The following is a 24,514-nucleotide window of genomic DNA, read 5'->3' as shown; positions in this document are numbered from 1 at the left end:
TATTTCTGTTGTCACAGTCATAATTTATTTCCCTTTGTATTTACCCCTCCCTGTATCTGTCATCTGACATTTCTGCCTGTAGTATCTGACTAACTGCTGAGGGAAAACCATCCTACTCAACTCTATTAATCATTCCCTTTTCCTAGCTAGAATAATAATGGAAAAAAATCCCCAAACACAGTGTGTGGTAATTAGATATAATGTGCCACCACTCACTGGGGCTGGGTTCAGAACTTCCCCAGGTGCAGAGGACTCAGGAATAATTGAGGATTTCTATTTATGTCATTCAAGAAAGGAGTGTTTCCTAAAGCTCTAAACCTGACCTTTCTGTGCTTACTGAGAGCTTACTGTAAGTCTTTGAAAGTCACTCATTGGTCTCTATATCAACTAGTTGCTTGATAATAAATTTATCCAAGAAACTCTTGGATGATTGGACATAGTAAATATTCCCAGAAACCCAGATATCTGGGCTCTGATGGCAAATCAGAGAGAGACAAACACTGACATCCTGTGCCTTTAGTGTTGAGGCGGGAATCCCCTATTGGGTAAATCCTCATGGGGAAGACTTTCTGGGAAAATCAACCCAGGACAGAGAAATAAACTGCTCTCCGCTATTTTTACTTTTTTTTTTTTTCTCGGTACTAGGGATTGAACTAAGTACTTAGGCAAACACTACCACTGAGCTACAACCTCAGCCTTTTACCTTGCCTTTACAGCAGCATTTGCAGATATTACCTCTGCCTTTTGCCTGAAAGAAAAAAAAAGTCTCTGGAATTTTAGAAGAAGGAAGAGAGTTGAGAAGATGGAGACAGCAAAAGTTCTCTGTATCTTCCAGAATTGTAGCCCTGTTTTAAAAACACTCCATGTTTCTATGGCTCTTTACTCCCTCTTGTGGCGATATAGTGCCACTGCTCTCTAACTTTTGCAGACTACCTTTGCACAGATCACCTAGTTGTTTAAAGCTAGAATATAATTAAGTTGGCTGTAACAATCCAATAAGGCAAAAGGCAGAAAGTCTATGCTGTATTTGGACACACATTTAGATTTAAGGAATTCAACTATGAGCATGTAGATCCACTGTTTACACCAATAGTTTCACAAACACTTTGTCCACTGAATATTGGGTAATGGGGGTTTTAGGATTTGGGGAGAAAAGAAAGCACCAGATTTTCCTCCCTCCATTACAACCGAGGAAAAATAATGTAAATTTTCCTAAAAAAATAAAACTATAGGACCTAATTCATATATACATTTGAGTAACAATGTATGTGTAATATTTATAGAATAATTTCATGTATTGGATATTGTATTCTCTATTATAATGTGTCCATTCTGCAATACAGAGAGGAGTGAAACAAATGACACAGCTTGGGAGGTCTCTTTTTCGAAATCCTGAATGGGATGAGAAGCTGTCTAAGAAAAGATGCATGAAATAGATTCCATTTTTTAAGGAAAATGTAAGGAAACAAATTTTAAAGTGTTGTGCTTTGTTTTAGGGTCATTCTCAATAGGTAGGGTCAAGTGCAACTATTATTTACACAATAGTTTTTAGTGCTTTGGTAAATTCTATGACATCTGTTTTTAAGCATAGATTCTATAAAGGGCATTCTTGAACTGGCCTGGAGCTGGAGCATAGTCAAGGTAGATATAAACAGTCATCTCTCCTAGTATGGTAGGCAATGTCTAAGATTGTCCTCATGATCCTTCTCTTGTGGTATTCATATCCTTGTATCTTAGTCCTGGATTGGACTTGACTTGCTTTCAATGAATAGAATATTGCAAATGTAGTGGGATGTTACATAAAAGAGGTTACAAAAAGACTATAGCTTGCCAAAACTTGGATGTAGCCAAGATATCCTTCTACTGGTGTGGTACAGCCAGATGACAACAGAATAATATTCAGTACCAAAATAAAATGAAATAAGGAGCTATCAATTCTATGACGTTTTGGAAAAGACAAAACTATGAAGACAGTAAAAAAACAAACAAACAAACATAAAACATTGGTGGCAAGGGGCTGGGGGAAGGATGAATGGGTGTAGTAAAGAATAAGTTTGGGGTAGTTTCATTATTCTGCATGATTCTATAGTGACGGATACATAGCATTATACATTCATCAAAACCCAAAGATTGGGCAACACCATGAGTGAACTCTAACATAAGCTATTGACTTTGGGTAATTACGTGTTAATATTTTGTCAGCTTCAACAATTATAACAAATGTCCCACTCTGGTGGGGGATGTTGCTAGTGGGGGAGGTTGCATGTGTGGAAACAGTGAGTATATGGAATTCTTTGTGCTTTCTGTTCGACTTTGATGCTCAGTTTTGCCTAAAACTGCTTTTAAAAAAAAAAAGAAACTATTTTTTAAAAAACAACAGACTATTTCTTCTGTGAAGTGCTTTCTCTCTCTCTCTCATCCACCCACTCTGAGAGAAGCCAGCTTCTATGTTGTGAGTAACCTTAAGGGACAGTCCCTGTGGCAAGGAACTGATGTTTCCTTACAATAGTTAGTGAAGGCCTGAGGTCTGCCTTCAGCCACAGACGTGAGCTTGGAGTGGATCCTCCCCAGATGAACAATGAAATTATTCTTAACGTTGATGCCTGAATTGCCTGTTGGCAAAATGATTTACTTTAGGTATTCAGCTGAGCCATGCCCAGATTTCTGATCACAGAAGTTGTATAATAAATGAATGTTTATGATTTAAACTGTGTAGGTTTGGGAGTAATTTGTAAGCAGTAGTAGATAATGTTGCTGCTATCTCACCTCTTCTGTTCAAATGTTGAAGAGATTCTTTATTTTTTTTTTATAGTTGTAGATGGACAGCATGCCTATATTTTATTTGTTTCATTTTTTTAATGTTGTGCTAAGGATTGAGCCCAATGCCTCACACATGCTAGGCAAGTGCTCTGCCACTGAGCCTCAGCCTCAAGATTCTTTATTTTATTTTATTTTTTATTTACTGGGGATTGAACTGAGGTCCTTGCACATGCTTGGCAAGCACTCTACCACTAAGCTACATCCCCTGCACTGAGACTCTTTAAAACTTAGAATTAAATGAAAGTATTAAATCCATTGTTCATTCTCTGAACTCTATGCACAATTAAGCATAAATAGATAAAATTACCTATGAACATATATTTATAATCACTGTGTTGTTCTAGAGCCAACTGTCAGCCCTCCTCATGAAAAAAAAATTAACTTTTTTGGGGTAATTACTATTTGCCAGGCATGTTTTAGAAGAATAGTTAAATAATTTATCCAAGACTATTTAGATTTTTTTTAAAAAAAGAGGTAGGAAGTCAACTGAGGTATGACTTTTTAGTAAAAGTAAGTTGTATCTCTCTTTCCAGAATGTCTCCTTGAGTTTTCTGATTCTAGATTTTCATCTACTAATCCATGTAAAATAGTCCTCCCCCATAGTTCCTGTTAAACTGGCCACTTCCTCAAATCTGAGTTGTTGCACTAATTTCAGAGTGTTCTCGATCCTTAACTACAATTATAAAAAGGTAAGTTGTATTGTCTGTGCAAAACATTAGTCCACCTTTTTTTGAAGAATTTCCCACATAAGGTTTTTTTAGGGGCATTGCTAGTTTTAGGTCTTGTCAAGAATTAGACCATGATCTGCAATAGGCTTGGCCACAGTGATTATTTTCCAATGAAATACCGAACAGAGAATTTCTCCATAATTTGAAAAACTAAACCTTGCTAAGGTCCTCATTTTCTTCTAGAGGGTTTCAGTAGTTTTCTGGGTCCTAGTTTTCTATAGCATTGAGGATCAGGGGAAGTTAGCGTAATACATAAAATACATAAAGCAAAACATGGAAAGAGAACAATAGGAGATTTAGAAAATCCACAACCATAGTGGGCTCTTTTAAATATATTTATCTCAGTGACTGATAGTACAAGCAGACAAAATATCACTAAGGATACAGAAGATTTGATAGTATAATCTGCAAATTTAATGGCCGTATATAGAACTCTAAGTCCCATAGTGCAAATTACACATTCTTTTCAAGTATGCGTGGAATCTTTACTAATGTTGGCAAAATGATGGATCTTAAGGCCAGTCTCAATATATTATAAAGGCTTGAAAATCAGAGTGTTCTTTGCTATAAATGCATTAAGCTTGAAATCATTAATAGAAAAGATTATTAAAAAATTCTCCTGTGTGATATTAAGAAACAAACCTGTAAGTAACTCATGTATCAAGAAGAAATTAGAAAACATTTAGACTGGAAAATCTCCAAATTTTCTAGGAGATAATGATAGGAAGCAAAGAGGAGGTTGTGGATTGGAATGAGGGGTCTTGGAGTCTAATTGAGACAGGAAAAGAAGATAAGAAAGGCTCTGGGTATTAAGAGAGCCGAGAGCCACTGCATAGGAGCCACAGTGATAGGGAAGAATTCTGCAATGGGAGTACTTGCACTAGAAATGTAGGATAGTTGGGCATGAGATTTCAGAAGTGGTAAGGTTTTTTTTGGTAATGAACATGCCCACAGTATAACCATGGGAGAAAAATATGAATAGTTGATTAGATTTGAAAAAAGTCACTGGAAGTCAGGGCATTAACCAGAAGACAAGGCATTGGATGGGCCCAATATAATGGGTCCAATGTACAATGATTCTGAAGTCTCCAAGTAGTATAAAAGGAGCTGAGGTGGAGAGCAACACAGCAGAAAATAAACTACGTGGTGAATGAGGAATTGTGAACAGGAAGTTAGAAGATTAAAATTAATGAAATGTTAAAGTGGGTACAAATCCCAAGTGGTTCAAGCATCAAAGGAGTAAGTGAGCTAGATAAGCCAATTTTACTAATGAAGCATATTTCATCAGGTACATTCTGTGAAAGGAGACAAAAGCTGGCAGTAGCTCAGCTTTTCACTGAAAGTGGGTAGCATGGTTTACACAATGCCCAGGATTTATCAATTGCTTCCTATTGAAAAAAAAAAAAAACAGCCTCAAATTTTGACTCCTGAGTAGGCTTTTCTCAACCTCACAACATAACTTTCGTTAGCATGACTATTCTCTGTATTCTCAGCTTCTCTGCTCACCAAGCTGGTTTGTTCACTATGCAATACATTTGGCCACTTGTGATTTTTGTAGGGGAGAATACACATCTTGTCACTCAGGCATCACAAGCTGCTCTACTATTTTTTTTTTCTTTTTTTAATATCAGGGATTGAACCTGGAGGCGGGGAGGGTGCTTAATCACTGAGCCACATCTCCAGCCCATTTTTTATGTTTTAGTTTGAGACAGGGTCTTTCTAAATTGCTTAGGTCCTTGCTAAGTTGCTGAAGCTGGCTTTGAACTCGTGATCCTCCTGCCTCAGCCTCCAGAGACACTGAGATTACAGGCGAGCGCCACCATGCTGACTCTATTGTTTTCTTAAGCATGATTGTGTCTGTAATTGAATGAGTTTTAAACTACATGATACATGGAATTTCATGGAACTAAAGTTGTTTTTAAATTGCTTCACTTGTATAATCACACAAGTATATTTTCATGTAAAAAACAGATAAAGTGAGAGTTCCCTTGATTATTTTCATGGTCTCCATCCAACCCATCTTCAGAACTAACTACTATTATCAATTGGCATGCTCTTCTTGGACTTTTCTCTATTCATTTACATTCTATAAATATACATAGGGGGGCTGGGGATGTGGCTCAAGTGGTAGCGCGCTCGCCTGGCATGCGTGAGGCCCGGGTTCGATCCTCAGCACCACATACAAACAAAGATGCTGTGTCCGCCGAAAACTAAAAAAAAAAATAAATATTAAAATATTCTCTCTCTCTCTCTCTCTCTCTCTCTCTCTCACACACACACACACACTCTCTCTCTCTCTCTCTCTCTCTCTCTTTAAAAAATAAATAAATAAATATACATAGGGGAGTATATAGTTTTACATATCAGATTATCTTATTCTTCAACTTTTCAAGGACTTTCCATTGTAGTTAGAATGAAGTCCATACTCCTTACTATGGCCTGAAGGATTCTACACAATCTGGTCTTTGCCTCTTTGATCTTCTCCTGGTATGAAGAAATGCTAAGGTGTTCTTCCCATAGTCTATGTGCTGTACAGTCTATTTAGAAAGCCCTGTACCCATCCTGGCTTGACTGATTCCTTCAGCTCTGAGCTCAAAATTTATTCCTTATAAGACTTTTGCAGACACCCACTCTAATTTAATACTCCTACCCCCTCATCTCTGTTTCCAAACTCCTTTTCCATATCCTTATTTTAGGCAAGATAGCTGCTCCACTGGGTTTGAATCCCCACTTCACTAGATGGTAGTTAAGTCATTTAACTTTTTTTGTGCTCAGGTTTCTCATCTGAAGACAAAGATATTTATAGTACCTACTTTAGGAAATCAGGTGAATTAATATTTGTAAAACAACAAGAAAGTGCTTAGGACATATTGAAATCTGTATATATTTTTCCTCAGCACTTGCCATTATCTGCAATTATTTACTTATTTGTATGTTTATCATTGCTTTTCTCCCTGAAGAATGCAGGGACCTTGTCTGTTTGGCTCTTAGCACCAAGAACAGTGTCTGATTCATAGCAGCCTGTAATAAAGAAAAGTTTGAATGTAAGAATGTTCAAATATTACCTTCTGCATTGGGATCGATGTGTTCAAGAGATAAGTTTAAAATGGAAAGCATAGTTCTGCTTTTATTAAAAGTGTTTAACTTTTATACACTGGAACTAAGCTCCTCTCATACTTCCAAAGAAGTAGGACTAACCCAACTGCAATTCCCTCATGTGTCTTACTTTCCCAAAGAGCACAGGGTCCATACAACCAATGTCACAGCTGCTACTCACCAACAATCTTTAGAAAACATTAGTGCAGTTATTACAAGCAAAACTGACAGTCCCAGATCCCAGTACAATCCAGACCTATATTGCAGTTGCCAGCCAAGTGATTTAGGATTATCTGGAGGATGAGAAAAGAGAAAAGCTTCTTGTCTGAGCTTGTCAGATTGCCAGTGATATTGTGCCAGCTGGCCAGGGTTGATGATCCTAAACCCAATTGGAAAATTGTAAAGAGGTTAGTTATGCTTCTGTGTGCTCCTCTTGATACCTTGTATAAACCCAAGGCTTTCTGTAGCTGTGATGCAGCTACTGTCACCACTGTGGCTGGGCTTCAGAGGCCCAGGGAAGTCACACTAATGTAAACTTTGCTACTCCAAAGGATGCATAGAAGTTTCTTTCCTGCAAACAGTTTCTTGCTACAGCAGGTCCAACCTCGATCATCTATTGAAGGCTAAGAAATAAGATAAAGGAGAAAGAAAATAGAAACAACAACAACAACAACAACAACAACAACATTAGATTTTCACCTACAAATCAAGCTTGAGAAAAATCCAAGTGTCAGGTGTTCCATTCTGGTTCTAGTAAAGAACCTGAAATTTGTGCATAGTACAGCTGCCTATTCAATATTGTGTCCCCTAAAAGATTTCTTGTGACTCCCCCAAGAAAGAAATTTCCATTTTTTATCCAAGACTGATCCTGACTCATGAAGTGTGAGTTTGTGGAAAGCCTATGTTGATCCCCACATGAATATGTTTTCTCTTTTACCTAAGCTACTGTGGTCTGAAATCAGCTGGTAAAGTTGTAATCTAAAGTCACCGGCTGCTCAATGACAGCCCAAACTATTCATAGTAAATACAAAAGTTTTTCTCTCTCCTGTCATATTTTGATCCAGATGATAGCTTTCATTTGTTACCTCAGTAGACACCAGTATGTTCAGGGTTTTGTGTGGGCCCCTCCCTATTTCACACCTCAAGCTTTGCAACTGCAGAGATAGGAAAGTTATATCCACATGTCCCAAAAGAAAACAAATAATACAAATTGCAAAAAAGAGTATTCTTTTCTCAACGCCCAGTGCCAGGTAGGCCTAGAATGGCCACTCCATGATGTCTCAACTGATGGTCTGGACCAAGCTGATGGTGTGGCCAGAAAGGAGATGGTGGGGGTCTCTTGTCAGCTGAGAAAACATCTTGCCCAGCTTGTTGATCTACGTGACAGGAGAAAGGAAATAGAATATAGCCCCTTGTACAGGTGTAGGAAGTGAAAGAGAAATGGCAGGACCTGGGTTATTCCCTATAGATCAAGGTGTCCTAAACCATTAGTAAATGTGGTTCAGTGAATGTCTCTAGCTCTCTTCCATTAAATTGGCTGTTCCTCTTTGTTTGGGAGCCAGATATTAAGTGCAGTTGTATGAAAGAGGGATGAAATAATCCTCTTTACTGTGGCTAAGGCTGAAACATGATTTAAGGTTCAGAAAACTTCACCTTCCCAAGTAGTGATTGATTCTAGATAAGCCTGTCAAGACAACAGTTTCCAATTACACATATTCTTTGTGGCATCTGGGTACTACTACTGATCTCTCCATTTTCTACTCTGCCTTAGATGGACGTTATATTTTTCTGGTCATTGTTACAGCTCTCACTCACTTTTTCTCAGTCGTTATAGATGCTTTTTCTCTACCTGGATCTGCAATGTGGGAATTCCCTTCTGTTTCTCTTTCTCACTGTTCTCTTCATATTCTGGCTGGATAATTTTATTTACTTCCAAAACTTCAACTTGATTTTCATGTTGATCTCTGCTCTATCTTAATCTCTTTCTTCTCCCCTAAATTTCCAAAACTGTTTTTCGAATTGATTTTTGGGTTGTCCATAAAAAGGCCTCATTTGCATCCTGAAATCATATCAAAGGCATCAAATCCACCACTGCTCCCCGTCTACTTCTCTACTCTTGACAAACTTACTCCTTCTCTGGGGGTTCCTATTCCAATTAATGTCATGCCTATGTAATTCTTAAAGCTTAGATCAAATGCCTCTTCCTTCTTGAAGCATTCCATGATACTTTGGTTGGAATTATAAGGTTTCTTCCTCTCCTCTTCCTCCTCCTTCTCCTCCTCCTCCTCCTTCTCCTCTTCTTCTTTTCTTTTTTGGTGGTACTGGGAATTGAACCCTGAACCCAGGGGCACACTCTCACTAAGCCACATCCCCAGTTATTTTATTATTTTTTATTGTTTTGAGTCAGGGTCTCACTAAATTGCCTAGGCTGGTGTCAAACTTGTAATCTTCTTCCTCAGCCTCCTGAGTTGCAGGGATTATAGGCCTGTGCCACCACACCCAGTTTAGAAGCTCTTTTCTTTGCACAGTATGCTGATTTTTCTTTTTAAATGGATTTGTCAAGGATTGTGAAAGGTCTGAGATTGTAGTTTACTTGCAAGCTATCTAGTTAGCTGAGTTCAATGGATGGTAAGATAGAATATAACACTTCTGGGTCAGGGACAAAGGACTTTATTACTCACAGCACAGCAAACTCCATAAGCTTTTTTTTTTTTTTAGCTATTGTCAGACCTTTATTTTATTTATTTTTATGAGGTGCTGAGAATTGAACCCAGTGCCTCACACATGCCGGGCAAGTGCACTTCCACTGAGCCCCAGCCCCAGCCCCAAACTCCATAAGCTTTATGTTTGTATTTGGTCTCTTGTTCCCCCCATGTCCCATGATTGAGGGGCAGAGGGGCCTATGTTGATGCTGGGAATGCAGTAATTTTGTGCCACATCCGAAGAGCTCTGAGCTTAGTGATACTGGATCTTTTATAATGGATGCAAGGAAACCTGCCTGACCCTTGCTCTAGAGGGAGATGTTACATTTATTATACTGGACAGTAAATAAACCTGACTTTCGTTCCACAGGGAAGGGTTATCTCTATCTTTCAATTGATTATACCGCTGATTATACAAACATCTGTGTAAAGGCAGTCAGGAACAAAAGGTCAGTTGGTAAAGACAGAAACATGAGAGACCAATTGATAATTGTCTCTGAACAGGATTTATTATTTATTTTTTTATATTAATGATTAGCATTTTTTCTACATCTCAAATATAGTTTCTTATATATTGGAAATGGTGGCTATTTTTTTTTTTTTTGTATTAGGGATTGAACCTAGGAGAACTTTACCACTGAGCCACATCCGCAGCCCCTTTTATGTTTTATTTTGAGATAGAGTCTTTATGTTGCTTAGGGCCTCCCTAAGTTGCTGAGGCTGACTTTGAATTTTTGATCCTCCTGCCTTGGCTTCTTAAACTACTGGGATTACAGGTGTGTGCCACCATGCCTAGCTATTTTTGATATTCTTTGAATCACCCCATCAAGTTTCCTTCATGACCAGAGAAAATCTGTTAATAGAACAAGGTATTCCTGGCTGTTGGGGGCCATGGAGATCCTGCAAAGAATGGGGGAACTATTAGGCCCAGCATCTGTTGAAAATCATTACCAAAACTGTGGCTTCAACCATGACCAGTTTGACAGAGAATAATACTTTAGAAATAATTGTATCACTCAGGGTTCTTACTTACAAGTGAGAAAAATGAACTCTGGCTGATTTAAATAGAAGGATTATTAAATGGACACAGGATAGGTGACAGAATTTCTAGGGGAGCCATAGAGTGAGTTGCTGAGGTTCTGCAGCCAAGAACTATGCCCAAATCATGCTCCTCTTGCAGCTGGGTGCTAGATGCTGCCACTTGTACCTCTGAGACTACTGCCATTGATCTTGCCCACTCTGGCTAAAACTAATGCCTTTTCTTCATCCATCACCCTTCACTAGAACCAATGCTGTATAATGTCTCATCCGCTCCATCAATCATTAGTTTCCATATCAATGCCTTGGGAGCAAGTATCTGATTGGCAAACTTGGATCATGAGCTATGCTTGGCTTCAAGAGAAGCTGGGAAGATGAATAGTGGGCATTTTCAACCTTTAAGGTAGGAAACAACAGATGGGGAATTCTCCAACAATAGGAAGTTGGCAAAACTGGGTGTCAAAAAAGAAAAAAGAATGTGGTTTCACTGTACTCTTACACTCTCAGCTTTCCATGCACCATAAGGACTAACCCATAAAGCTTGTTTCTCCCATGGAACAGTGACTTCTTGGAAGAGAGACCTCCTTTAAGTTGGAACAAAGAGAGTGCATTTAGGAGTTTTCACCTGTAGGAAAAATAAACAGAATTCTCACTGGGAAAGGATGGGGGAAAGATTAGAAAGAACAGGGGATATAATCTGCCTGGGTTCTTTAGGGACCCAACATCTCTTTTCTCCTTCCTGGATCAGCCTGAAAAGATGGAGCAATTGAAAGGATAGAAATTTAGATTAAGAACTTTAGATTGCCTTGCAGGTGATCTTGAATAGGATAGGATGACTGCTACAGAATGGCTATGGCCCTATCATTGATTTATCTGATGAATAAGCTGAAACTCCTCTTCCCTCTCTCTTGACTTTTGGCTAGCATGCAAGGATATACTGTTGTTTGTGTAAAATGTTCATTTTAATATATTTTTTTATTTGGATAAAAATAAATTTGACTCCCATAGAATTCACTAAAATAGTACAGAGAGCAAGTTATATAAGTCACAAATTTTAGGAATAGCTAATATGATTTCAAGGCTACCTAGATTTGAGTTGGGGCAGAGGGTAGGTGGGTTGAGGACACCAGAGATCTCTCAGTCATTCTAAAGTAATAAACTACAAGTTTTATCAGTAACTGGATGCAGAAGCAAAGGCCAGCATGACCTTAAGGAATATCCCCATCGGGACAAAACTTTCCTCTATGTTAAGTTAACATTTAGGCTAGAGGAAAAGGGAAGACAGAAATTTCCTGAAAGAAATTTACTTCAAACAGACCAGATCAAGTTGCTTTTTTTTTTTTTTTTTTTGTGAGTGTGTGTGGTACCCAGAATTGAACCCAGAGGTCCTCTATCATGGAGCTACATCCCCAGCCCTTTTTATTTTTTATTTTGAGAGAGGATTTCCCTAAATTGCTGAGACTGGCCCTGAATTTGCGATCCTCCTGCCTCAGTGTGGACAGCAGGCTGTGCTCTGCTCTGAGTTACTCTTTGATGTGTAGATGGGGAGTTTTCAGTCTGTGCCTAAACCATTTTGTAAAGCAGGAGTTTTCCATAAGCTATTTCATTTTGAGTTTAAGTGCTGAAGTGAAATAACTTTACATCTTGTTTGCACAAGTGAACAACTACCATCTACCTGTCACAACCATAAGGCACAAACTAATAAATGAATTAATCATGCTAATAAAAATGACCACCTGTGAACTTATTGAATTAATCAGAAGCACATGGATGCATGGGAGTATCAAACTCATACTGGAAAAAGCAGGCCACAGGCTTACCAAACACACCAGAACATTGTATAATTCAATGCCCTAATTGGAAACCCATAAAATGAGGAGCACCCTAGAGTGGACTTGATGACGCCTTGACCCTGTCACCTCTTTATGAGCCTTGCCCAGGAAAATTGCCATAGTGATGAACCTCCTAATCTGTATCCTTGAGATTTAGCAGATCGTGGTTTCTCCTGTCTGTGAGGACCATGTAAATCCTACTCTAAGCTGACATCTCAGTGAGACGCTTCACGCTCACACTGAGAAACTGCTGACCCACCAGACCTTGGCCTAGAATAAGTTTCTGCACTTTGACAACTCTGCACTTTGAACAAATTCTTTGGCTGGTTAGTAATCTTATTTGACTACCTAGAGTGACTCTTGGCATTCATATCTGCTTTCTGTCTTTTCTCTTAGTTCACCCTCCTGAACTTCTGTGGCTGCCTTTACCCTTTCTTAGCTTTTCTGTCATATATATATATATTGTATAGCATGTGATATGTGACTTGAGAGTTATATATTAGGTATATATATATATATATATATATATATATATATATATATATAAATTATATAGCATGTGATATGTGACTTGAGAGTTATATATTAGAAATTAAGACTGGAATAAAAGCACTTGTGATTACCTGGCTTGTGACTACCAGGTGACCCATAGTATTCAGTGAACTGTCACTGATGAAAGTGGTGTAGACTGTGAATTTATTACTAATAAATTCTGACATCGTGGAAAGACACAAACATGTCTGGTTTATGTTATTGACATAGTGTTCATGACACTTAGCCTTCCAAGTTGCTGAGATAAGTGTGCACAACTGAACCCAGTTCATGTTGCTTTTAATTGATCAGTTTATGTCTCTGTTTTCATCTTCCCCTTCCCATAAAAATAGGACTTGAAAGCAAGATGAGACCATTAGAGAAAATAAGCTGCACCTATATAGCAAAACACTCTTTTGTAGTGTGTTAAATTATGTACCTCATTTTACTTCGATGACTGTAATTCCTCTATACTTATTGCCTCTCATTCCCATTCCAGTCATATGGACACTTATTTTACTTGTCACTTGAACTTTCCTATTCCCGTTAGCTGTCATCAGTACTAGCCAAAACTGAGTTCTGAGACTCGAAATTGGAATATTGGCTCTTTAACAATGGCTGAGAGAGGCTGAATTCTTACTTAGGTTGTAGGCTTGTGGCTGAATGCTCTTTCTCTTAAGTTACAACTGACTTGATTTTGCAGTTTGATTTCTAGAAGTAGGAATAATGAACTTTGATTTTTTAAAAAATATTTGTTTTTAGTTGTTGATAGACTTTATTTTATTCATTTATTTATATGCGGTGCTGAGAATCGAACCCAGTGCCTCACACATGCTAGGGAAGTGTTCCACCACTGAGCCACAACCCCGACCCCTGAACTTTGATTTTTTTAAAAACCAGACTAACAGGATTATTTGATTAAACAAGAAATATTACCATATAAGATTGAAACAAATACTCCACAAAGGTGATCTGCGAGTTTGCTCTACTGTGAAGCTAGGCAAAGAGGTCAGTGCATAAGTTTGCAGGGTTCTCCTTGGAGTTATATTGAACAAGTTTGGCTGCTCAGTTCATAAAGCTGTGGTGGCTTCCCCCTTGCAGGGATCAGGGGTGCAGAGATCAAAAGTTACTGAGTTGTTGCAAAGGTTTACCCTTGAACTTTAGATTCCCACGTGTCCCTTTAGCAAAGGAATTTATCATTGGTCTCAATCAAGGAGAGTTGCACATGTAGACCTGCTTTTGAAGGGTAGAGGGTGGGTGGGTGTGAGAAGAGTGGGTTTAGGACCCAGAAGCAGGATTCGCTTCTAGGCATTGTGTCCCACTGGTTGAAAGTCCTGGCCATGCTGTACCTCTTCTTCCTTCCCTCATCTTCTTTCTTTTTCGGGTATTAGGATGAACCCATGGCCTCAAGCATGCTAGGCAAGCACTCTATCACTGAACTGCATCCTCAGCCATTTTTATCTTGAGACAGGGTCTCCTAATTTGCCCAGGCTGTCGTGCAATTTTCGATTCTTTTATCTCAACCTTCTGAATAGCAGGGGTTATAGTGTGCCAGGTTCCTGCTTTATATGTAAGGGTTAAAGGTGAGAGAACTTCCTTTTCATGCCAACTGAAGCTGGCCTATGTGCCTATTTGTACAATTTGGCTGTTACCTAGCTAATATCTCTCAAGTGCTCCCTCCCTCCACCCCCCTTCACCAACTCTGTACTGGGCCTTGCTCCAGAGTTTCCAGCTTGCCAGGCATGCTGCTCTAACCTATCTCCCTAATTCTCTTTCTTATCTTTGAATGCAGTGTTCTAGGAGCTTGTCTCCTTGGGTTTCCAAGTGTACCAGAATTCAAGGGTCAAACCAGTGTAAAGCAGATGTGGGCAAATGGCTAAGAGAACAAAGCTTGTTTAGGGTCCAGCTGGTAGTGAAAAGATGTGCACTCTGGAGATTTAGGCTTGGGTCACAGAGAGACTTTTTTTGTTCTGCTGGAGCACTGAAATCAAATTTACAGAGCTTACAACCACAGTTGCCTGGTAGACTTCTGTAGCTGTAGGCTTTACTTCCTCTTCCTAAGCACAGTTTTGCTGAAATCGAAGCCATAAGTTGCTCTATCCACAATATTTCCAGTTTGATAAGTGGCCCCCTATAACCTAGGTGCTTGAGCCAGAAATATGGTGTTATTTTAGTTGCTCCTTCCTCACATCCACATCCAGTTAATCACAAATACCTATTAAGTCCATTTCCAAATGTTCATTTTCTCTCCCACATTTCCTCTCCTGGCCTCCATAATGTCCCCCACATTTTTAATATATTCTTATTATCCACCTATAATTAACTCTCCATAAAGCAGCCAAGTGATCTTTCCATGATATGTGTTCTGCCTACCACCTGTGGAGGAATACTGTTCAATACTGTTTTCTGGGTCTGAGGTTGTGGCTCAATAGTAGAGCACTAGCCTAGCATGTGTGAGACGCTGGGTTTGAGTCTCAGCACCACATAAAAAAATAAGTAAACAAAATAAAGGTATTGTGTCCATCTACAACTAAAAAAAAATTTAAAAAAGCAATTGTTTTTTGCACATAGTTCAGATATTTAAGCATGAATTGAATGGCTCTGCTTAGTTTTGTAGTTTCACCCTTTTCCTGTTCAAAGGTGACTTTTATCTGCTCTTGTCTATAATGCCCTTCTTCTTTTTTAGTCAATTCTACTTCACATTCTTTGGAATTATTCCCTCCTTTTCTCTAGCCTGGACAGGGTTAGTTTATTTTGGCATAATCAATTAGCATACTTCCACCCATTTGTCACAAGTCTTAATAGGTTGCACCATATTGAAAGTTTATCACCTTTGAAAAGCTTCAAGAATTTTTATTACTCAGCTGTAACTTAAATCCTTAGTATATGCTCAACAAATGTTGAATGAATGAATGACACTATATCACCGTAACTGTGCCGCGCATATATTCCCTGGAGGGCGCGTGTGTGTGTGTGTGTGTGTGTGTGTGTGTGTGTGTGAGAGAGAGAGAGAGAGAGAGAGAGAGAGAGAGAGAGAGAGAGCCCCCAGTGTGAGGGAGGAACAAAATTCATTTAAGAGCACTTGCTTACTTTTTTTTTTTTTTGTCCCTGTGATTCTATTTCTGGAAGTCAGTGGTGGGAATCTAGGACTTTGCCTTTTGAAAGTTCCTGGATGATTTTTATGCAAGAGATCCAGGTATTATATTGAGAAATCTTTACCACGGCTAAGGGTAACTTTCTTACTTAAAGTCTATATCTGAAAGCCCCTTAAGGATAGGTGCACCGCGATATTTTTCTAGGCCGGTTCCTAAACCTGGAAAACGTTTGTTGAGAGAATGACGAAATGATAGGGGATGTATATAGAGGGCTGCCACACAACTTTTGAAAACTCCATTCTTTTTTTTTTTTTTTTTTAAGAGAGAGTGAGAGAGAGTATTTTTTTAATATTTATTTATTTATTTATTTATTAGTTTTCGGCGGACACAACATCTTTATTTGTTTGTGGTGCTGAGGATCGAAGCCGGGCCGCATACTTGCAAAGCGAGCCCGCTATCGCTTGAGCCACATCCCCAGCCCCAAAACGGGCTGCTTTTTTTTTTTTTTTTTTTTAACCTTAAACCAAGTCTTTTGGGCAGGGTCTTCCAGCAAGCAGTCACACTGGACTACATTTCCCAAGGGGCCATGCTTTCGCCACGCAGGCGTACTTGGGAACGCTAGCTTGCGCAGGCGCACTTGGGAAACTACAGTGCCTGTTTTCTTCCCAGAGACCGGCAGGTCGCCTGCTCGCATCCTGCCCCCGCCACTCCCCCAGCTAATTGAGCCTGGCTGATTGAGCCCAGCGACACTGCTAGTGTGTGTGAGGTTGAAGGCAGGAGTCATGACTTCGCCGCTCAGGTTCGACGGGCGTGTGGTACTGGTCACCGGCGCGGGAGGAGGTGAGCCTGGAAGATTGTACGGCCGGCGCGTGTCCCCCTCACGCCGCGGACCCTCCGGTTTGGGTAAGGGATATGTGTGCGGTCGCAGTCCAGGTTCAGGCGTCGGGACTGTGGGCGGGGATGGTGAAGCGGATGGCAGAGCGTGGGCTTGACCGGGTGGCGGCGGTGGTGGGAGGAACCGCAGTTTAAAGGCACTGAATCTGAAGGGGAGCGCCCGCGAGTGGGGGGATCGGCCTTGAGACGGGAGTCACTCAGGCAGGTGCAGCCTACTTTCCCCAGCACCCACGGGCAGCTTCCCAAACCCGGCTGGGCGGCGGGTTGCACAACTGGGTGAAAGTTCTTGGCTCTGTGGGTGTTGATTATGACTCTTGGTGTGGGGGGGACTCTTGTTAGGCCTTGCTCCGATCTCTTAAGGCCTGAAAAGCCGCCTCAGGCCTGGAGGTCCCATCTAAGGAGTGGAGATGCCAGCTTCTTGACTTTGACAAGGCAGTTATTTAGTGTTTATTTTCTAATGTCTGATGTTTTTTAAGTTCTGGAGAGGGCCTATAAAGAGGACATCCATCTGATAAGAGCCCTCCTTGGAGTTTGTATTGTATGCTTATCAAGCCAGGCCGTGTTTTCAAAGTCCAGTGGAATCCTGGAAAAGTTGTAAACGCCAGTGCGTGCAGGGTCGAGGTAAATGATAGAGGAATAAAGTGGGAATGGGACAGGAAGAGTGAAGAAAGGAAGAGCAGAGACATTTCTGAAGTGGACCATCCCTTAGGAAATTTGCCAGATCCTCATATATTTCAGGAGAAGCAAACCGAAGAAATGTTATGTGAAAAAACCCAAACAATTTTTAAAGAACAAAAATTAAAACAAACCACTCTCACACACACTGATCCTCTGCAGTAAGATTTTTGCTCTAGTTTCCCCCAAGTGGGTGATCTTTGTAACCTTCACATGCAAGGGATCATAACTTTATGCATCCTTGATTTCCCTTTTATAGAGCCTTGTAATAAAAGGGTCCTAACAAGGAATTATTTGAATTACATATTACAAGCCATAAACAATGGAATTGTCAATTAATTCATATGTACTTTTACATCTTCATTGATAAACTACATCTTAGTTTGCCTTTCAGAAAACAATTTCATTATTAATTGTTGTCCAAGTATTTTATACTCACATTTGTATTTATTCTGAAATGAGCTTTTGGGAAACCATTTTGCTTACTCTTTGTTTTTGAAGGTAATAATGTAATTCACTGGGTATTTTAAATTTCTTTTGGCAGTGACTTGACAGTAAGCAGTGCATTCTATATCAGATCCCCTCCCCCATCTCCATTTGAAGCAAGTTCATGACACAGTACATGAAAATGCTGTGCACTCTGAAATTTTCTATTCTGTTTTATTACATCCCACAAAAATGACCTTGAAACATTAATGAATTGTGACTAGAAAATTATGAGCTTAGCTCCTCCTGTATAAATTGGCTGCATTCTCTCATCCATTCAGATTGGCTAAATTCTAAAATTATGTGGTGATATCTTTTAGTTTTGGAAAATTTGTGTTTTGGGTTCAAAATAAAATTTTTATTTTGTGTTCTTTCTTTTTGGGAAAGCCTGATAATTTAACCATTATCATAAGGTGATAATTTATTCACCTTAGTTTGTTATTTGTATACTTATTTATCAGTTAATTTATACCAAATAAAAATTGTCAATTCAGTTCCTCCATTTATCAGTGAAATTTATTAACTTAAATTTTAGAACATGAACACATTAAAAAATTTTAGTGTAAAAGTAAGTCTTCTAGTTGCTGCCACCGTCTGTTCTTCAATGGTAATTACTAATTGCCAGTCTCTCATATATTCTTACATATTATAAAATCTGTATATGTACACATATCTGTATATGTAAATCTATACTTTCTAGCTCTGAATCAGAATTAAAGTTTTTTTGTGTGTGTTTGATTGTGTAGTCAAGCTTCAGTACAGGATACAGAAATCGCTAGATAGTTTAAACAGAAGGATTGAATACAGGCAATTGGGTTTTAGTGATTTTTCTTAAAATGACTTTTGGAACAATATAGAACTGGTACATTAGAGTAGCCAGTAGTTCTGAGTCTGCCATTGGAATTCTGTCACTGCTCACATAAATTCAGATTTAAAGTATGGACGCTGCCATTCAGGGATTAGGAAGCTGGCTAAGTAGGTTGCCTCCACAGGTCACTGTATTTTAATAAATAGGAAGGTTCAGAGAAAATCAGCTTCTTAACCAGTACTTACAGCTCATATTCTAGTAAAGTGACCTCTATCACTTCCATTTTCTAAATTTTGTGCAAATGCATCTAATGGTGGAATCTAGTTCACATCTGGCATTTTAGCACTAGGTAGCAAGTTAGGAAATGTAAGTAGGTGTATAGTAAAACGTAGTTTTAAACTTTCTAGCCTCTGCAAGCAAATGAGAGTGGATTAGAGTTTGAGAGTGCAAATGAAGACTCTTCTATTGTAATTACTGACTTTCAAATGGGGACTGAGTTGAGTGGACCAAAATAATTCTGACATTTTCTGATTATTTTAAACCAGGTTTGGGCCGAGCTTATGCCCTGGCTTTTGCAGAAAGAGGAGCATTAGTTGTTGGTAAGTTGGTATATTTTTCTTTTTAATCAATAGTTCATAAAAATACAGTCTTCGCAAGCCACCTTTGTCTTTCTATTAAGTAATTTGTGAAGGTATAATTTCATCATAAAGTTTTAACTTCTGCCAGCACATCTTTTACCCCCTTAAGGTGAACTTTTTTTTTTTTTTAAGATTTACTTTTTAAAGTAGTTTCACTTTTGCCTTTTCTTTTTTTTTCTTTCCACACTTTTATATTGGTGCATTATACTTGTACATAATTATGGGATTTGTTGTTACATATTCATAAAAGTACACATAATAATATAATTTGTTGTTTCACAGAATTTCTAACTTAATAGAATTGATAAAGAAGGGCAGACATTTGTTGTATACAAGGAAATTCTTGACTTTAGTATTGTGGGCTATAAGTTTTTGAGGTAGAAAGCTTACCTACTAATTTAAGATCAAAGGAGAATCCCCAAAAATACATTGATAAAATAAATAATTGAAATAATTTGATTTGAGAATTGGAAGTTTGGAGTCAGGCAATAAAAAGTGTGGGTCTCTTATCTCTTTCATCAAAAGTTTTCACTTCAAAACTTAAAATTCATTCATGGGTCAGTTTTATGAGTTTTAGTTGTATGATGGGATTGGGGTCAGTTGGAAGATACTGTATTGAAGAATCCCAAAGATGAGAAATTTTAATAATCTAAATAGTTTGGACTGGTCTGATTATTTGGTATTTGATAGATACATAGTAGACAGTTTGTCCATAACTAGGCCTTTGTGTGGAATAACTGAATGAATGCTAAGTGTAAGTATATGTGTAGGGCAGATGTTAGAACCTGATGTTTATTAGTATCTTTCTGGGATAAAATTATTGACCACAGTGATTTCTTAATCCCAATTTTCCTGGGGAATACAGAGAGAGAAATTTCTCTCAATTTGTTTATGGAGACATGTAACAAAAAAGTAAGCATGCAGGGAGATTTTCTAAACAAAGAAGGCCCAAGCAGTTGAATGTAGCTTATCTTTATGAAAGGGACACAGAGACTTTGGATGTTCCTTGCTTAAGATCATAGCTGCTCTGTACTCCTTCAATCGGTTTCTAGTAGCAAGGATAGATTTTGACATTATAGTGTTTGAACAGGGGCCACTGTTGTAGCCTCTCTCTCTTTGACATAAATTTGGAAGAATATTTGATGTGTAGTCCTAAAGACTCATGCTGTTACTATTTTTTCTTTTCTTCCTTTTGAAGTGTTACTATTTAGTTATTAATATTTTATAACTTTTTATCTATTGCATCATTCCTATTCAAGTTTTCATAAGTACAAAGATCTCATCTTTTCTATTTCCTGAAGAAATATTACCTTATACAAAGAAAGTGCTTTGTTCTTTGACTCTTTTGTTGACATTGTCTTTTTGGGGGGAGGGGCTAGTGTGTCTGAAATTGGCTGAATTAATTTTTCTTTTTTCTTTTGTTTTGACTAAGATATAGACATAGTATGTAAACTTGTTTTATATGAGACTTTACAGCAGTGTATGTTTGTGTAGATTGTGTTTGTTTTACTATTTTGAATTTGTTAAATTCAAATGATGAGTGTTTGAATTCTGATAAAGGTAATGTACACAGGGACAATGTGTCATATTTATTTTCTCATCTTATTTAAAGATGGTATTTCAGCAAGTCCTGATCAGAAGTCCAAGAAAGCAGAGGAAAAATATTTGCTAAACTTGGCTGAAGAGCCAGATTTAGTTTTGTGTTAAAGGGCAGAATTCAGTCTTTGTGAATCTGCAGAACCTTTTTTTTTTTGGTACTAGGGATTGAACCCAGGGTAGGCAGGAGCAGGCTTCTTGTGTTTCATGTGCAAGAGAGTCAGTGTGGCTGGATTGAGTGAGATCCTTGAAGGGACATAAACAAAGACAACAGTAGAGAATCGAGACCAGATCACATAGGACCATTTTGCTCAGAGTAAGTGCTAGTTTTTAACCTGATTCAGATGGGTGAAAAGAGGAGCAGTATCACTTGATTTAAAAATTCAAGATCATTTTGGTTGCTCTTAAGAGACTTAGATGTCAGGGAGCAAGAGTAGAAATGGAGAAGGATGATGGGCTCACTGGGTTTTATTTTTTTTTATTCTTTTGTGTACATGTATAATTTTCTATTAAAATAAAAAGTGGAAGCAAAGAGGACAGTTAAAGGCTATTGCTGTAATCTACTGCTATGGTTTGGATGTGGTTTGAGTAACCTCCAAGGCTTCATGTAATTTATCCCCATGTGAGATATCAGGAGGGTGGAAGCCTAATCCAACTATGGTGTTTAGAGGTTTGGCCTTTGGGAATTGGTTAGGTTTTGATAAGATCATTAGGATAGAATCCTCCATTATTGAATCCTGGTGGCTTTATGAGGAGGGGAACATATTAATTGATTCATTTATCCTGTCCTTTAGGAATACCTTTGATGCCTTCTTGTTGTGAGACAAATTGAATGATGGTGTCCTTTCCATAAGTCTTGTTGGAACCTAATTCACAGTGCAACAGTATTAAGAGGTGTGGCTTTTGGGAAGGGATTAAGTCATGAGGGTTGGGCCCTCATGAATGGGATTAGCACCCATATAAAAGGATCCACATTCTAAGGGAGTACCCTCTTGCCCTTCCATGCCTTCTGTCATATAAAGACATGGTGTTACTCCTCTGGAGGATGCAGCAACAAGGCACCATCTTGGAAGCAGAGAATGGCCCTCATTAGGTCAGATTTTTGGAATTTGGACATACTGGTCAAAACTGAGAAATTTCTGTTGTGCCTAAATTTCATAGTCTGTGGTATTCATTATAGCAGCATGTATGGACTAAGATAAAGACCTAATTGAAGAGATTGCTCTCTAAATTATCACAACAATTTAGAGTTCTTCAAATATTTAGATATATTTATGGCCACTTTGGAAATGAACCAAGATGATTATATCTTTCAGCCAAATAGTGAAAACACTGTGCCCTCCCAAGAGTTTTCCTTTTACTTGGCTGTCACATAGCTGAAGGGTGATCCTGAACAACTATTACCCTGCAATTCCGGTATGCTTATCTTTTGCTGATAAAACATCTTTTCCCTTCTTTAATAGTGCTGTTGCACATTTACAGTTAAGTCATTTAAATAATTTTTGGTAGTAGTCAGAATATAAATATAGGTAAACAATCTCCAGTAGATCTACGGCTCTAAAATCAATGAAATGATTTGGGATGGGGGGATACTAGTGATTGAACTCAGGGGCACTTTTACCACTGAGCCATATCCCCAGCCCTCTTTTTTTTTTTGGAGACAGGGTCTTGCTAAGTTGCTTAGGAATACTAAGTTGATGAGGCTGACCTCAGCCTCCTGAGTTTCTGGGATTACAGGTATATGCCATTACACCAGAGATGTTTTGTTTGTTTATTTCTTTTCTTTCTTTCTTTTTCTTTTTTTTTTTTTTAACCAGGGGTTGAACCCAGGCCTCGTACATGCTAAACTTGTGCTCTTCCACTGAGCTACAATCCTAGTTACTCTTTTTTTTTTGGCAGTGGTGGGAATTGAATCCAAGGTCTTTTGCATGCTAGGCAAGCGCTGTGCCAGCCCTGAAGTGATTCTTAATACTATTTTTTTTTTTTTTTTTTGCTATAGGAAACTATCAAAATGGGAGAAAGGCACCAAGGATAGAGAATAAGAATGTATAGGACATCTAAGAAATTATTAATAGCAGGTACCTCTGGGAAAGATTCAGGTGGGAACAGGAGAAAAAGTCTTAGATTTATACAGTTTGAATTTCTTTAGAAGCATTTTTTTTTAAACATAGAGAATTAGATTCTAGCTTTATATCAGTGTGTTAAATTTTTATAAATTTTTTTAGTTGTACATGAACATAATACCATTATTTATTTATTATTATGTGGTGCTGAGGATCAAACCCAGTGCTTCACATGTGCCAGGCAAGTACTCTATCACTGAGTCACAACCCCAGCCCTGTGCATTGACTTTTGACATCAGAAAAAAAGAATCTCTTCAACAACAACTACACTTATTCTGAAATAAAAACAGTTTATGGATTTGTCATTGGTAATAGATATGACTTGGCGATAGTTTTTGGATTGAGTTTGTATGTGAACATGAATATGTGTAAGTAATGATTAAGCACTCTTCAAATGTACAGTGTTATAACATTTTCACTCTTACTAGGTAAGTAGAAAGTTAAAGATTGCCATATAAACTATGACAAAAAGAAAGAACTATCATCTGGATATGCTGGTGCACTACTGTAATCCCAGCTTCTCAGGGGGCTGAGTCAGGAGGATTGCAAGTTTGAGGCCAGCCAGGGCATCTTAAGGAGACCCAGTTTTAAAATAAAAATGAAAAAAAAAAAAAAGGCATCAATTAAAGTGAGACCAGATACAAGGCATCTTTAAAGTTAAACAGTAAACAATAGGGAAATCCACTGCAGATTTTTGAGGAAGGTACTGATATATTACAAAGGGTGCCTTATGAACATTACTCCAGCAATAGTCAGATAGCCTAGAGAGGTTTAGATTGGAGGCAAAAGACCACCTGGTAGGCAATAGCAGTAATGTAGGCTTGAAGTGATAGAATAGGAAGGAAATGGAGATAAAGAATTTCTCAAAAGAACTGGCAGCTCCTCACTGCATAAACTTGTCTACCTGAAGAGCCTAAAGCACCCAGCATGGTGCTGGGTCCAGAGTGGGAACTCAGTAAACATTTGAAGAATCCTAATAAAATTAATGACAAGACCTACTGATATAGGACATGTGCTTTTCAGAAATTAAGAGTGACGAGGAGAAGTCTTAGTACAGAGAAGTGACATGAAGAAGAGGGGACGGTTTGAGGGAGATGATGTTCTGGGTTATATTTTTTGTACAAATTAAAAGTAAACTATATCCTCTGAGCTGGTTTAGTAGTCTTGATTTCAGGAGACCCAAAGCATATTTGCTGGTATAGTATTTGGAGCCAATAATAAAAAATTGCTAGGTACCAGTTGTGGTGGCTCTTGCCTATAATATCAACAGCTTAGGAGGCTGAGGCAGGAGAATTGCAAGTTCAAAGCTAGCTTCAACAATCTAGTGAAGCCCTAAGCAACTTAGTGAGACCCTGTGCAAAATAAAAAATAAAAGAAAGGTGGATGTGGCTCATTGGTATGTGTCCCTGGGTTGAATTCCCAGTTCCCAAAAAAAAAACCAAACAGCAGCAC

The 24,514-nt window shown here is 38.4% G+C and overlaps 1 protein-coding gene across 3 annotated transcripts in view; it reads left to right on the top strand.

Annotated features, from left to right (window-relative positions):
- The window catches only part of LOC124090527 (peroxisomal multifunctional enzyme type 2), a gene marked incomplete at its 3' end in the record, with an annotated part of 72,512 nt that overhangs the window by 8,661 nt on the left and 39,337 nt on the right, over window positions 1-24,514 (top strand). Inside the window, 2 exon segments of one of the 3 annotated variants that reach the window (XM_046441158.2) lie at window positions 16,433-16,745; window positions 19,251-19,304. In XM_046441158.2, the coding sequence (XP_046297114.1) occupies window positions 16,625-16,745; window positions 19,251-19,304 (175 nt within the window). 3 annotated transcript variants of the gene reach the window in all.

The sequence above is a fragment of the Marmota monax genome, unplaced genomic scaffold, assembly GCF_021218885.2.
Source record: "Marmota monax isolate L192 unplaced genomic scaffold, Marmota_monax_Labrador192_F-V1.1 WCK01_AAM20220418_F8-fsc01167, whole genome shotgun sequence".
In the NCBI taxonomy this organism is placed as follows: domain Eukaryota; kingdom Metazoa; phylum Chordata; class Mammalia; order Rodentia; family Sciuridae; genus Marmota; species Marmota monax.
This window is presented reverse-complemented; position numbering and strand designations above follow the sequence as displayed.